Source organism: Equus asinus, chromosome 13, assembly GCF_041296235.1.
Source record: "Equus asinus isolate D_3611 breed Donkey chromosome 13, EquAss-T2T_v2, whole genome shotgun sequence".
NCBI classification, from domain to species: Eukaryota; Metazoa; Chordata; class Mammalia; order Perissodactyla; family Equidae; genus Equus; species Equus asinus.
In genome coordinates this window covers 23,605,389-23,621,302 of record NC_091802.1, presented here as the reverse complement: position 1 = coordinate 23,621,302, position 15,914 = coordinate 23,605,389, and the positions used below count along the sequence as shown (strand labels likewise).

The 15,914-nt window shown below is 43.0% G+C and overlaps 1 protein-coding gene across 1 annotated transcript; it reads right to left on the bottom strand.

Moving 5' to 3' along the window:
• Positions 1-12,541: 12,541 nt before the first annotated feature.
• Positions 12,542-14,772, bottom strand: LOC106844558 (eotaxin). The gene is made up of 3 exons (XM_014862059.3): positions 14,487-14,772; positions 13,181-13,292; positions 12,542-12,785 (listed from the first exon to the last, which is right to left on the bottom strand). Exons 1-3 carry the CDS (start codon positions 14,590-14,592, stop codon positions 12,671-12,673), a joined length of 333 nt encoding a protein of 110 aa, XP_014717545.3. The 5' UTR covers positions 14,593-14,772; the 3' UTR covers positions 12,542-12,670.
• Between the last annotated feature and the right edge of the window lie 1,142 nt (positions 14,773-15,914).

Genomic DNA, 15,914 nt, shown 5'->3' with positions numbered 1-15,914 from the left:
CCTGAAAAACAGCTCAAACCCCCATTACCATGGTGACCCAGGCTCCAGGGAGTTGTTATCTATAGAAGCCTAGTGGGAGTCAGGTAGCATATTGCCTAAACAGCACAGTTAGTGATGGATGAGTTAAACAGCTAAAAGCTATAGTCAGTAATTGCAAAAAGGAAAAAACCCTTTAGTTCCTAGCTACTTAATCATCAATGACTAACTCTTTGCCTGTTTCAATTCCTCCTATCCTTTGGTCATTCCTCATACTTGAGGGATTCGGAGTGACTACTGATCTAACTACTTCCTGCCGAATTGGGGCATAGATCTGGGTTAGAGGAATGAAACTGTTTAGCATCATTTTGAAATATTCTCTTTTTGCCAGCTTCACACTGACATTATTAGAATTTTGTATCTTGCTCTACAGTTTTGGAACATCTAAAAGCACATTTAATAATTAAGTGTCCAACCAGAAGGATAAGAAGTAGACAACCCAAATGTTAACAGTCTCTGAAAAATAGACCTAATCCCATTGGGGCGTCCATCTGATCTCCAGGTGGGGTAGATATCTAGTCTCAGTTCCCGATAGTCTTTTGTTTTACTGGATATGCATCAGAGACCAGATTGGCCTATACCCGGATCTTTCAGTTGTCATTGATGATGGCGATCAGCACAGACTCTGTCTGGGGGTCATCACTTTCCTAAGGAACTCAGAAAAACAAAGTTATCAATTTATAGCAGCTGGGAAGATCCACAAAATCTACAGAGCATGTCTGTGTTAGTTAATCAGAGGTTCTGTAAAATTACAATATGATTTCTTTTCTACAATATGGCTTCCCTTATGTCAACCTTGTATTGAGGTGGTATCACTGACTGAGCTACTGGCTATAGACTGGAGGTTCCTATGACCCCTTCCTTGGGTTTGACTAATTTGCTAGAGCAGCTCACAGAACTCAGAGGAAGGTTTTACTTTCTAGGCCACTGGTTTATTATGAAATGAAATAACTCAGGAAAAGCCAGATGGAAGACATGCACAGGGCAAGGTATGAGGAAAAGTTGTGGAGCTTCCATGCCCCCTCTGAGCACCACTCTCTCTCGGAATTGCCACATGTTCACCAACCCAAAAGATCTCTGAACCCTGCATTTTTAGGTTTTCAAGGAGGCTAAATGGCATAGCCATTGTAGGCGACTGGAATTGGCCACCTCAAGATACGTCTCTTTGGCATGAGGATTATTTTGGGCTGGTTACTTTTAAAAACTGAAGAAGACATGAGAGAAACTCTGAAAAGTATAATTTAACCCTTTGTTAAGAGACATTTACATTTGTAAAGGAAATCTCCATCTGTAAAGATGTCTCCTTCTCTGTACCAGGAAGAGGGGAGGATGACCTTTTCTCTAGAAACTCTTATCAATGCAGAAGGCAAGGACTTAAATCTACATAGTAACCTTACTCTTGTTTACTGTGCTTTTCTGGTAATCTCCCATAACTGACTCTCTCCATCCCCAACATTCTCCTTTGTCTTCAGCTGAGGGTGGTATTTAAGGTGAGAACTTCCACCATTTTGGTGAGTTACTCAGTTTTTCTGGGTCTCTCCCACATATACATTGATTTAGTTTTCTCTTGTTATTCTATCTCATGTGAATTTATTTTCTTGTCTGGCTGGAAGGACCCAGAGCAGGTAGAGGAAATGTTTTCCTCCTCTACAGTGTGGTGACGAGGATGGGATAAAATTTCACTGGCCGGACACTGCTCACTCCTGGATGGCTGCAGCCAAGAGATCCTGGACTCCTGACAAGAGCTGCCAGGAGGTAAGAGTTCTTACCACATCAGTCTCCCAGATCTCTCTCTGCAGGGTCCAATGGAAGTGAGAGTGGTGAGCTTTTTGCTTTCTAAATTTAGATTAGCAGAAGAAAATTTTGGTGAGGCTAACTTATTGGACTCAGCAACTCTAGGATTTGATTGAGTACTCACTGGTGGCAGATCCTTTTCCTCCCAGAGATAGTACTTTTCCTTGTCTCTGTCTTTTTTGTTGTTGTTTGTCGTAAGACACAGACATCTCTATAAGCCTGTTGTCTGGGCCTTTTGTCTTGTTCTATATCTTGAGAGCTTGACTTTGTGACCTTTTGGTCTCTGCCATCCAGAGGATGCATGTACCAGCACGCATCTTGGTGGCCAGTTGAGTAGACTGGGGTTCCAACACCCTCTCTTTGTCTGGCTGTGTCAGCTCTCAGAGGAGTTTGTCATAAGGGGTCCCAATTGTTTTCATAAGGGGCCTTTGTCTTCTCAACCTTCATTGCTTACTGTGCAATGAAGGCCTTTACTTTCTTAGACTATTTTTGGGAGTGAACTTTCTGGGTCTCTTTTGGGGATGCCCCTTGTGTCCATGGTTAAGCTTATTGGTTGAGTTGCTGTTAAGATCCTACTTGTTGATGTGGCTGGACAATGGATCATTTAAATTGGGAAAACTTCTAAACTGGGTAAAAAAGTTTGTGAGATCTTTTGGTTTGGTGAACATGTGACAATTCCAAGAGAGTGGTGCTCAGAGAAGGCATGGAAGCTCCACACCTTTTCCTCATAATTTTCATTGGTATCTATGAAAAGGCCAAATTAAAAAGGAAACACACATGCAACAAAAGTAATGACTAGCCTTAAGACCCTGACTCAGGTTACAGTTGAGTGATGAGATATAAAAGTCTAAGTGTTGATAAGATTACAAAGGTTGGAATGCTTGAGCTGATTTTATATATATATATATATATATATATATATATATATATATATAAAGAGGTTATATCAACTTTCTCTGAGAGTGTTTTAAAATGTCTGGTTGGGAATACTTCCCTTATCCAATATTATAAGACCAAGACCTACTGATAAAGACCTACTGAAATCTATAGTTAGAGGTATCTAAGAGTTGATGGCATTCAGATGAAATTTGTAGAAAATGGATATATTTATGGCCTTTATGAAAGTGATTGTATCCCTTTGTCCAATTGTATTATAGACTCTATTGTGTGGACAGACATTACCTCCCTGGGGAATATTTATCCTTCCTGATTGTAAGACTTTTAAAGGTGTGCTACATTGTCCAGAAAGTTTTAGAACATACGAATCTTTGATTCACTTCTTAGGTTAAAAATTTCACTGATTTAAAGAAGCAATTGGAAGGGTGTAGCTGAAGGGGTGAGTAAGCCTTTTTTTTTTGTCATTCAGGCTGTAATCCGGTTCTTGGGGGAAATGAAAGCAACCATCTTTGTCTTGAAAATCTCTGCAAGGCTGGAGGCATGGTTCTAGAAGGCAGTTCAAAGTTCAGCCATCTTTTGCCAATCCCAAGCCTCCCCTGGCTCATCCAAATGCTCCAAGATATTAACTGAGACAAAAGATTGAGACAGTAGAAACAGATCAGGCAAATATGTCCATGAAACTCTATCTTAAGGAGAACTTGACTTCTTTCTGTGTCTTTATGATGTAAATTTGCTGCTCCCATCTTCTCTAGGACCTGAGAGCCATTCTTTGAAATACAAATGTTTCTTAGAAACTAGTTCATTTTGTATTGCACCTGATTCATAACAAAAATTTAACGTCTTGTCTGTGTCTACCTGTGTGTTTATGTGTGTCTAGATGTATGTTATACATGTGTGATATTTTACCCCTGGATGGTATGGCCAAAATTAAAAGCTCTGTTTAACTGGCTTAAAGCAAGTGCTTACATAAATTCTAAATGTAATAGAAATTAACCCAATGTCTTTTAAGTTAACATGATATAGATTAATCTTTGGTAAATGAAAAGTTTAAGTTTGTTGGTTTGATTGAAAAAAAGACATGTCCTTAGAGTTGTCGGTGTTTGACTATGATGCAGACATGCAGCCTGGGTTTACTAGTCAGACAAGCTCATGTTGTCTGTCAGAAATTTGTCAGCAAAATAATAGCTTTAAATGATAATTTTGTCTAATATTTCATGAGGTTTTCATGGGTATTCTGAACATAAGTATTGGAAAAAAATGATTTAAATAGATAAAGATGGGTAAGAGTTTTTGGGTACGATAATTATGTTTTGTGGTCTGTATACTTGGGAAACCTTCCAAAATCTTTTTGGTAACTTGAAACTTTGAAGTTTTGCTAGGTTAATTTAAATGATAAAATTCATTGAGTATCTAGATCGTTTCCAAATAAGATAAGATATTAGCCATTAATTATTAAATGTAAGTTTATCTACTTTTGGCTTCTTATTGCAGAGAGGCTAAAAGTGTTTGGGTCCATTACTGTGAAGTGGTGTGTTTCTAGAAATTAGGAAAAGTGTTTAGAATGCTGATGTAAAGGATAGTTCATAGTTGCTTACTTTTTAGTTTTTACTAGGGTCTGTAAGGTCTTAACACTCAAATTAATATATGTAATTAAAGCTACTAAAAATTAATAAGGAAAACAGCTCTGTATTCAAGGAAAGTAAAGGGTATGTTGTCAGTAAAGAAGGTATAAAGAATGGAAGTATTTTTGTTTGTTGTGTTAAGAAAGATAAATTTGTCCTGAAGTACTAGAAAGGAAGAAGGAAAGCATGGGACAAATTCTGAAGGTAAAAAAGTTGTAGAAGTTTGTGAAGGAGAAATTCTAAAAGGAGTTTTATGCTGGTCAAGTTGACTAATATTAAAGTAAATGAGTTTTAATGTTAAAAATAAGCTGGTGCAGAAATTAAAATTTGGTTTTCTCTCAAAGGATACTTTTCCTGAACTTCTAGTCTGTTCTTGGTAAAGAGATTATGAAAGTTTTTTTCTTTAAGTAGTCTGGCAGAAGAGTAGGGACTTTATGTTTAATCAAAATAAGTTTCCTGTATTGTTTATCAAGTCTCTAATCACAGGTGCTAAGATCTTGCAGCTATTTAATGTTCTGGATTTGCCTAAAAATCTTTAATTGTCGCTATAGTTAAATGGATAACTAAACATTGTTTCAAAGGGACCTATGGCATTATGTGGGCCAATGTTGTTGATATAGGTGTTTAAAAAATTATAACATTCCTAAAATGTTATATAATTCCGGTTATTTTAAGGTGTTGTATGTCACAAAATTAACCAAATTTCTTTGTCAGTTTTCATTTTTGAGTGTTTTGTTGTTTACAGACAAGTATTGTTTTACTCTGATGTTTTTTACTTTTGCAAATATGTCTCATTTTCAGAGAGATTCCTGGAAAGGACTCTGACACCTACTCTGGAATGCAGGTTTCTGAGAAACTTTCAGATCATAAAACTAAACTGGTTAAAAAATTACAGAATTCTAATGGAGAAACTGAAGACCCCATAAAACTGCTAGAGGAGATTAAGATAAAAAAAATTGATTACACAGGACTGTATGAACTGATGAGGATGATTATAATTTTTTATGAATTTTGTTTGAAACACTGTTGGTTTTTTGATAGTTTGTTCTCTCAGATTTAATGAAATCTTTTCCTCTTTTCTTTTATGCTAACTATGACTTAGAGCAATTTGGTGAAATTATACCTTTGTGAGCAGAACTGAAACATTTATCTTTTTCTCCCTACCATATCCCTCCAGAATTTGGAAACTTAGTTAGTGAGTATTGTTGTTTTCATGGCAATGTAGTTATTTGCATAAGTTCAACAAGAATCTGTTCTCCTTATGACAGGACATAATTGGAAACATTGGTTATCTTACCAAGACTTTGACTGCAATGTCATATTTGAGAGAAGCATACAGGCTCAGATATGACAATACTGTCTTTGAGGAGTAAGGTTGACTTTCTGGAATAAAACCACTTGGAAATATTGGCCTGGTACTTTGTTTACAGAGATTCCAGCAATCTTACCTGGTAAGTAAGGAAGCTTACTTAGCTGGCAGGTACCTGGAACCTCAAAGTGTTTTGGAGGACCTCAAGAAGAGAGAAATTCACCCAAATCTGTAGGTATTGCAGGCAAAGTCTGATGGCAAGTGCTTGGCTCGGCTTTTCTGGCCTTGAGAGGCTTTAAAGTTCCATCTGAGATACCTCATAAAAAATTCCAGCTGGGGGCCAGCCTGGTGATGCAGCGGTTAAGTTCACACGTTCCTCTTCTTGGCGGCTCAGGGTTCGCCAATTTGGATCCTGGGTGCAGATATAGCACCACTTGGCAAAATCCATGCTGTGGTAGGAGTCCCACATATAAAGCAGAGGAAGATGGGCACGGATGTTAGCTCGGGGCCAGGCTTCCTCAGTGAAAAGAGAAGGATTGGCAGCAGATGTTAGCTCAGGGCTAATCTTCCTCAAAAAAAAAAAAAAAAATTCCAGCAAAGCAGATTTAAAGGAGCCTATATGATCAATTGCTATTCTTGCTGCACTTATGTAAGTAATTGGGCCAAGTTTATTGAAACTAAATTTATTTTGCAAACCAATTAGTCTTAATTTGGCTATCTTTGGTAAAAATGAGGGTGATTTTGGAGAGAAAAATTATATTTCAGTAAAAAACTATAGTACACTTGTGAATATTAGATCCTAGTTCTGTTAATTGTCTTTGAACTGTACAGGATCCTGAATTCTTCTAGACTCCTGGAATATCTGACTACAAATCTCCAAACTAACGTTTTCCATTTTTTCCCTCATTTTCATTTGGAATTCTTGAGAATTGACCCTGCCCTATTTTCTGAAGCCTTGCAAACTGAAGCTGAACAACTTGCTATAAACTTAAGAGAGATTCCTGTCTGCGGCTGTGTAAGCTGTAAGCCACTCAGAAAGATATGTGAATGCCTGATGACATCATCAGAGACATCTCAAGCTGCAAAAGATTCTCCAACTCTGACATCTAGAAATCTTGTTGACTGGCTGCCCCCTGGGCTCAGGAACTAGTTTATAATTTGCTCCAACCATTAACCTTGTTTTTCTTTTTGTTTCCATAGAATACTTATTAAATACCTGATTGCTTGCTTCCACACTGTAGGTCTAACTTTGGGAACCCACCTGCATCACCGCTTTCTAAAATAAATTTAACTGGACTTATCTATTCTCAGGACTAAGAAATGTGTTCACTGAGATGAAGCCATCTACCACTCAGCTTCTGGACTATGAAACTTCTTAAAGTTTCAAAGGACTGTGAAACTTAAAAATTTCAAAGGCGGGACTGTAGGGGACTGAACTGGCCACCCCAAGATATGTCTCTTTGGCAAGAGGATTATTTTGGGCCGATTACTTTTAAAAACTGCAGACATGTGAGAAACTCGGAAAAGTAGAATTTAACCCTTTGTTAAGAGACATTTACATTTGTAAAGGAAATCTCCATCTGTAAAGGTATCTCCCTCTCTGTACCAGGAAGAAGGGGGGATGACCTTCTCTATAGAAACTCTTATCAATGCAGAAGGCAAAGACTTTAATCTTCATAATAACCTTACTCTTGTTTACTGTGCTTTTCTGGTAATCTCCCATAACTGACTCTCTCCACCCCCAACATCCTCCTTTGTCTTTAGCTGAGGATGGTTTTTAAGGTGAGAACTTCCACCATTTTGGTGAGTCACTCAGTTTTTCTGGGTCTCTCCCATGTATACATGTTATAAAGCTTTGTTTAATTTTCTCCTGTTATTCTATCTCTTGTGGATTTAATTTGTTGTCCGGCCCAAAGGACCCAGAGCCGGTAGAGGAAATGTCTTCCTCCCTGACACTATGATTGATTAAATCATTGGACTGTTGGTGATGAAATTCAGTCTCCAGCCCCTCTCTCCCCTCCCCGGAGGTCTGGGGTAGGATTGGAAGTTCCAACCTACCAATCATAGGGTTGGTTTCCCTGGCAACCTAAGCCATCCTTAGGTGCTTTCCAAAAGTTGCCTAATTAGCAAAAGCCACCTTCATCATGTTTGTCACAGGAAATTCCAAAGGTTTTAGGAGGTCTGTACCAGGAATGAGGTTGCAGACCAAATATACGTTTCTTATTACAAATGACAACGTCATAGCCTCAGGACCAGCTGCAGCCATGAGGGTGGGAGTGGGTAGTAATTCACTCCATTGTCTTTCCTCTTGCAAATTTCCTGAGAAAAGCAGCCTCAACAGATTCCTGGAGGAGTTTTTGAGAATGCGTCATATAAACTGTCAGATCAGAGCAGCACAACAGGTGGCTTGTAGTGGATTCCCTGGTGCGTTGCCCAGATTCTCCCCCCCAGTGCTGCAGGTTCCTCCCCAGGCTGCTGAGTGTTGGCAGCTGACAGCTCTCTGCTGAGCTCCCTCATGGGACCTGCCCCGGGCTGAAGAGAGTTGCCTTGCCCAGTCATGCCTTTTGTCGGGAGCAGCTGCTTCCATGACAAGTTGAGATGCGAATGAAAGCCTGGGCCCTCGCCCGGATTTGGGCTATCCCAGTTCTAAAGCTCCCTGTGGGACTGGCCGAGACCTGTATTGTGATGGTGTCACAATACAAATTCTCTCTCAGCTTGGTCCTGCTTTCCACGCTCTCCAGCACACTCAGAATGATGATTTACATCTAAGAGTTTGCTTCCCGGAGAAACCATTTGGTGACATCCGTGGCTCCTAGTTGAGCTCTGTGTGCCATCAGAAGGCTCAAATGTCCCCAGTGCTCTGTGCCCACAGTTTCATACTCCAGGGGCAGGTGATGCTGTGCCCTGTTAGAGGTGCATTCTATTCAGGATTCCTTGAAAGAGAAGAGAGAATGTTTGGCTTAGGGGATGTGAGCAAATTGTGTTTAGTCTTTCACAAATGGAAGGCACTTTTCTACTCTCCCTTCTTGATCCCCTCTTCAAGATTTGCCTGACACCAGAGGGTCTGCAGATCATAGGGTGTCCTGTGGCCACCCCACTGCTGGCCTGCTGGTGCCTGCCTCCTGGGCATGCTGACATTTGGAGGTGCATCCCTCACTGGCATTTGGGCTGAAGTCTGTCAGGCTGCAGGTGAAGCAGAGAGACTCGAACCTGGAGGACGTTCCAGTAGTTGCTCTGAATGGGAGACATTCTGTGGTTGCCACAGCAACCACACAAAATTGGGGTTCACTTGCCTGATGCACATAAAAGGCCAATTAATTACAGCATCAGCCTTTGGGAAAAGAGATCAGCTTTATTCTGTGAGATCCACCTGCAGGGAGACGGGGGTGGGGTGCGGGGATGTGCCCTCAGATCTGTCTCCCCAATTCAGGATTTGAGGTGAGATTTAAGAGGTTAAGGAGAACAGGCTGGCACCCAGAAACACTGGTGGGACAAGTTGCGATTGGTGGGCTTCAAGCATTTATGGTAAGGTTTTAAAATTTATGACAGGTTTCTAAACACTTCTGAGGGTCTGAACTTTCATGAAAGGGTTCTAAACATTTTTGATGAGGTGGGGAAGAGATTATTACACCAGATCTTCCTGAACCAGGGACCCCTCGCTTCTGACAAGAGTCCGACTTTCAAGTGCCGGTCGCATCCTGCTCCTGGGGTTCCGTGGGAAGGAGGATCTTTGGTTCTGCAGACATTTTGGGTCAAGATTTCTTCTTTTGCGCATGCTCTGGCTTTGTGACTTTGCAGATTTTCTGAAAGGCAATTCTTAATCAGTCTTTTGATAAGAGATGGGGTCAGTTGAACTGGTCCTGGAGGGCCTGCGATTATAGCCACTGGAAGCTCTGATGGCTCCTGGGGTCCTTCTACTTGAGGTTCTCAAAACAAGCTTCCCAGAAAGGCTCAATCTGAGATGGAGCAGGTGTGCCAGTCACCTCAGCCCCCGTTTGACTTGGGTACGTGAGTACTGAGCCCTCACCCAAACTTCCCTGCCCCAGTGGGTAGAGAGAGTGATGTTTTCCAAGAGAAAGCAGGAGACCTTGAGGAGTCATCTGTTAGGCCCCTTCCTTCCTTCCCTAAAACTTATTATCCTCCTATTATGGATGGGGTAATCAAGGCCCAAAGTAACATAGTGAGAGAGACATGTTCTGGGGATATAAGCAAAGTCACATGCCTCCCAGGTCAGTGCTCTCCCTTCTGTTTCATGCCACCATTTATATTGCTTTGTGCCACCTATAGTGACCTGAGGGGACTGTGATGTGAATGTGATGTGAGTGGAGCCCCTTGGAGCTATGCCATGCAGTGACCCTGCTGGACATAGCATGATACAGGAAGCCATTGGCCTTTTAGATGGGCATCCTGCGACAATGTGGAGCTATACCAACAGGGCACCTTTGACCTTTTTCTACCCTTGTGGATGTAGTTGGTCTCTGTGGCCAGGCACAGGGTCACGTGACTGACAGAAATGCAGGTGGATTTCATACGCCACAGGGGAATCCTGATTCGAGTTGCTGAGACAGGAAGTGGAAGTCCAGTCCATTTGATTGGAAGCACTTGAGCTTGGAAAGTTAGCAAAACTGAGGATGGAGAGTTAAAGTTCCCCTGGATTAAGATGAAACCGTGCCTGTACCCACAAGGTTAATGTGCGAACCCACATTTCTGAGCTTGCCTTGCAGAACAGCAGGAGGACCGAGGATAAGAGAGCAGCTTGCAGACAGCCCTCCGCCTGACGAAGCATCATGCAGGACCACTGAGAAGCTAAAATGACTGATTGCAAGCTTTACACGTTGTAGACTAAAGATCCACCGCATGCAACACATAGAGTCCCCTCGAATTTGCACAGGCTGCCCGTGAAGAAATATGAAAGTCACCCGGTGCAGGGGACTCTTAGAACGTCAGCCCCCAAGGCCACATGCTCCCCACCTCATGTTGTTCTCACAATATGCTTTGGAAAAATGCTTAGACCTGCGTGTAGTCTAGTTAATCTCTAATCAGTAGAAAGAATAACTTATTTGCAGAAAATTTATGCCCTCTGCCCAAAATGTTGAATGTTGCATTCAGCAGATCCACCACGGAGAGGCGCCCAATGTTCTACAGTCATCCATCACGTGACATTTCTGAGCCCCGACCCCAACTCCGTTTGCTTTATATAAGACATTTCCAAATCAGTTCCCTTTAAGATGAATTTTTTAGGATGATCGTTGACCATCTTCCGATTTGTTAGCTTATCATTTCTTAAAGTTCTCTACCACCGCCTGCTTGGCCTTTTGTCTTACAGCGAGCAGATCAAGCCCTCTCGGTATCATTAGGGTGTAAGGGGCAGAGTGATGGAGGGCAGTGAATTTTCTGGGTCTAAGCAGCCACCCTTTAATTACAGTTTGTGGAGGTTGAGTGGGTTCCATGTCACCAGTCCTGCTTCTCCATCCATAACATTGGACATTTCACCCTACCTAGTCCCATCTTCTCACAATTGCCTTCTCCCATTCCCATCTACCGATGCCCTGGTTCCATCCACAGTGACCTCTCACTTATACTTGTGCTAACTGCTCCCCCTCCCCCCCCAATCCGACCCAGAGCCCCTGCTTACTCTTCCGGAAGCACCTCTGACCATGGCACTTCCCTTCCCCACTGAAGCAAGACTTTCAATGCCTGTTAGCACTAGGGGCACCAGACACTCCGGTTTGCCTGGGACAGTGTTAATTTGTATCTGTTGTCCTAGTATAATTATTAGTGGTGTCTCCCTTTATTCTCAAAAATGCCCTAATCTGAATGATAAAAATGACATCTTCGTCTTACTTATTACTATCTGAATGGAGCACAAATTCCCCACCTTGATGGCCTGGCCTCAACTTTCCTTCCCAAATTTCCCCACCACTTCACACAGACCCTGACCCTAACACCTTCCCAATGGGCTTCCACCCAATTTGATAAACACATCATGATCATCTCTACTTCGAGACATTTTCTCAAGCTATACCTACCTCTTTTTTACCTAGCCTGAAATACCTCCAAAAGAGCTCCCTGCACTTGTCAGTCCATCAAGACCTGGTTTAAGTTCTGGCCTTAAGCCTCTGTAAGTTCCTCTAAAGCCTTCGTCTGAATAAGGCTCTTGTCAAGGGTCGTCCACTGTGCCTCTAATTTCCCAACGTCTGTCTATTTGTGTAGTCTGGACTGGGCAATCAGAGGAGTACTGCCAGGCACAGGGAGAATACCACCGGCTGCTGCAGTGGGTCACGGGAAAGACTTTGGGCAAGCATGAAGTTGGCCAGGAAAGGAACGGTGGGGAGGGTCCAGCTGAACAGTGACTGAAGTCCTTGGGGTCTGGGAAACCGCTCTTGGGGACTGGAATCAGAAGGATGGAAAGGGTTTGTCTGGTCTTGTCTGTTCTACCCTGAATCTCACAGAAAGCCAGCTGGGCCAAAGGTCTTTTCTCAGGAGCACAGCTCCCACCCCCATGGCCATATCTCTCATCCCTCCTTCCTTCCTTCTCCCTCTCAGCTCAATGTGAATTCCCCACAAAAACACGACTGCTGATTGTAATTAAAAATGAATATTTTTATGTATTCCTAAAGTAAATTTAATTCCACTGAACGTTATGAGTCACACCTTTGGATCACAAGAACAATGTCTTCTTAGAAAAAGAAAATACTTTGATATTGATGATCTTGGCCAGGGTCGCTACAAGATTCCAGGGAGGTAGGGAAGAGAGGAGTAATGTTTCTCATATTTTGCAGGGGATTGCATTGGAGCTCGCAGAGGGAAGGGGCCTGACCAAAGCTTTGGGTTTTAAAAACAACTGATATTCATGGGAGATAAGTTTAAAAACATCAATAACTTAAACACAATATATGTATTTTTTAATTATTAAATAAAAGCCATTCCTTTTGTAATGATGGTGAGACCATCTCAGGACACATCTTAGGAAGAGCGGGGAAATCAGGCATTCCTCGGCTCTGATTTGGTCTCAAAAAGATGAATACTTTGTAGTTCGGGAGTTTTCGTCCAGGTACTTCATGGCATCCTGGACCCACTTCTGCTTGGGATCAGCGCAGATCTTCTTGGCTTGTTTGGTCTTGAAGCTGCAGGAGAGAAGGGAAGCACTTAGAAGGATCCTCTTTCAAGGTTGTGTCCATTTAACCCTAAACCTTCTAGGACCATCTGTCATGGGGTGAAGGGCTTGCTATGGGAGATGAGGAAGGGGAGAGAGGAAGGGTGGGATGCTGGGGCTTAGCTGCAGCTCTTGACGGCCCAGTAAAGCCATCTGTGCTCTTGACTCAAAGGAACTGGTATGACCCAAACAAGCCTTCAGGCAGGGAGCTGGGAATGAAAATTTCGTGTTGTGAAAATTCATAGCATTGGAACTCCCTGAGTCTATGACTCCCAAGATTCCAAGCAACTCTGATGCAGTTCTTGACCTTTGCCTCCTAGAAATTCTAATGTGGGGGCTGGGAGAGGTCGAGCTTTGTCTACTTACATCACAGCTTTCTGGGGACATTTGCTGCTGGTGATTTTTCTGTAGCTCTGAAGTCGCTGAAAAGAGATCTTCCTACTGGCCACGTTAAAGCAGCAGACGGTCGAGATAGAAACTGAATTTGGGGGAGAAATGAAAGAAAGGATAAGCCACTAATGATATGTAGATATATTAAAACATAACTTTGTAAGGAAGGAAGGAAATTTAGGAGAAGGCAAGGAAATGTAAGAGGTGGATATAGACACCATCTGCTCTGAGGTCCTGTGCCTCTGCCTGTTGATTCAAGGTCCCCAGCTGTACACTGGGGACCCATCACCTTGGGCTAGGGTACAGAAAATCTCAGTCAAGGCAACAAGCTCTAGCTTTGTCATTACGAGGAGCTATGTGACTATGTGATAGTCATCGTGTTTTCACCAAGTATTCTCCATTCTCTGCTTTCTGGACACACGGTGGACTTGCATTTCTTGGCCACTTTTGGTTGTTAGAGCGATTAACTAGTATTGACCCATAAGTGAGAAGACAAAGTGGGAGGTGTCATTTCTGAGCCAGAGTTTGTAATTGCCAGCGCAAGACTCTTGGGAGCTTTCTTTTCCTTTGTCACAGGGAGCAGCAATGTTCCTGAGGGCGGCTGCTCCATCAATCAAGAATCCCGAGTATATGAAGAGAAGCTCTCGCCAGTACGTTACAGATGTTTAGTACAAGCGAGAAATTAACCTTTGTTGTTTTAAGCCACTGATAATTTAAGATTGTTACCACAGCATCCACGTTCTTATTCGGACTGACACATGCAGTAAATCTAAGTCATCAGAGGATGGAAAAGTGAGTTATGATATAAACATTTAGATACTTTTTCCCAAACAGAGTCAAAATATGTCCCCTGGGACCTCATTCCCTTCCTCTAACCACTGTTTCTGAAAGTTTCTGAAAAGCCTTTGGAGTCCAGTAAAAATTCTCCAATTAAGCAATTTTTCCCCCCTCCACCACTGCCCCAGATGCCCACTGTGCCCACAGTAAGAGAGGGTCTTTTGTGTGCCCTATTCCTAAACACTGTGAAGGTAGCTGGGTTGTACATACACCTGGCATCTCTCTCAATACTCATGTCAGGAAAGAACATGGAGACTGGCCTCAGGGGCCGGGGTTTCTAGTTAGGGCTCTTCCACTGATTGTGAGGTCCGGGCATTTCTTATCCACTCATGGGACCTCTTTTCCCATCTTTAAAATGCAGGATTTGTGGCAAGTCTCTGCAGATCCTTGCTGATCTGATAGTTCTGGAGGTGCTTAGCTTTCCCATAGGGAGGGGGGGGCTTACCTGGCTGAGCCAGCACCTGGGTGCTGAAGGCGGCCGCGGTGAGCAGCAGGCACAGGAGGGCTGCGGAGACCTTCATGCTGGAGGGCGAGGATGCGAGCTTCCGCATGAGAGCTGTTGGTTTCTGGGCTGGTCTCTGCTGCTCTGCAGCTCTGCAGCTCTGCCTGCCTTTTATAGGAAGCAGGGAGGGTGGGGGCTTCCAAGGAAGCTGTCCCTGGGCAGGGTCATGGCCAAATCATGATGGAGGGGTGTCCTGAATTGCTGACCAAGCTCCACATCTTGGCAACAGGACAAACCAGAGGAAGGAGACTCGAAATACCTTTCCCTCCAAGTGGGGAAGGGCGTGTATGCTTGTGAAATAACTGAGCACGGAGAGTAACGAGAGATTGTCATTCTTTGTTTTGGTTTGTTTTCTTAGGAATATTTACTCCTGGCCTAACTTCTGTTGCCAATCTTCCTTGTTTTTTGCTTGAGGGACATTAGTCCTCTACTTTATATGTGGGTCACAGCCACAGGTGGGATGACGAGTAGTGTCTGCACCTGGCATCCAAACTCACGGACCCGGGTCTCCGAATTGGAGTGTGCCAAATGTAACCATTTTGCCATGGGGCTGGCCCCGGAGGGGCTCATTCTTAAAAGCTCTGTTTTCTCTGACATGAAACATCTGGGGTTGGCGAAAGAAGCAGGAAAACAAAGAGCGTGAAGAGATGAGGAGATCCAAGAACCTCCCCTGGTCCCTGTGTTCGCATGGTGGTCTGTAGGATTTTGGAGGCCAGGAAGGGGCCCTAAAGCTTCTGCTAGACTCCCCTCCAGCTGCAGAGAGATCTCAGCAGCTCTGAACATTGCCAGGCTCTGGGAACCCAGGAATGGGAGCAAACAAGAACCTCACCCCAATAGTTCAATCCAGGGGTCATAGAATCTTAGTTCCCCAGAATCTTCGTGTCACAGGACATCAGAACTGATAGTTCCTATTGCTCTTGACTTCATTTTTGTTGTTGTTTTTTTTGTTTTTTAAAGATTTTATTTTTTTCCTCTTTCTCCCCAAAGCCCCCTGGTACATAGTTGTATATTCTTTGTTGTGAGTCCTTCTAGTTGTGGCATGTGGGACGCTGCCTCAGCGTGGTTTGATGAGCAGTGCCATGTCCGCACCCAGGGTTCGAACCAACGAAACACTGGGCCGCCTGCAGCGGAGCGCACGAACTTAACCACTCAGCCACGGGGCCAGCCCCTGCTGTTGACTTCTTGTTCATTTTCCCCAGCTTTCTTGATGAATAGTTGACAAATAAAGATTGTATATATTTAAGGTGTACAATGGGATAGTTTAATATACGTATACAATGGGAAATGATTCCTGCAGTCAAGTTAACTCACATGTCCATCACATCACATAGTTACCCTTTTTATCTTTTTTGGTGTCTTGAGAACACAAGT

Excerpts from the sequence above, each read along its gene's own strand:
- LOC106844558 (XM_014862059.3), bottom strand. The coding sequence starts at position 14,592 with ATGCGGAAGCTCGCATCCTCGCCCTCCAGCATGAAGGTCTCCGCAGCC. Across the intron at positions 13,293-14,486 it reads CCAGGTGCTGGCTCAGCCAG|TTTCTATCTCGACCGTCTGC; the intron begins GTAAGCCCCCCC and ends CCCCAAATTCAG. Across the intron at positions 12,786-13,180 it reads TGTCCCCAGAAAGCTGTGAT|CTTCAAGACCAAACAAGCCA; the intron begins GTAAGTAGACAA and ends TCTCTCCTGCAG.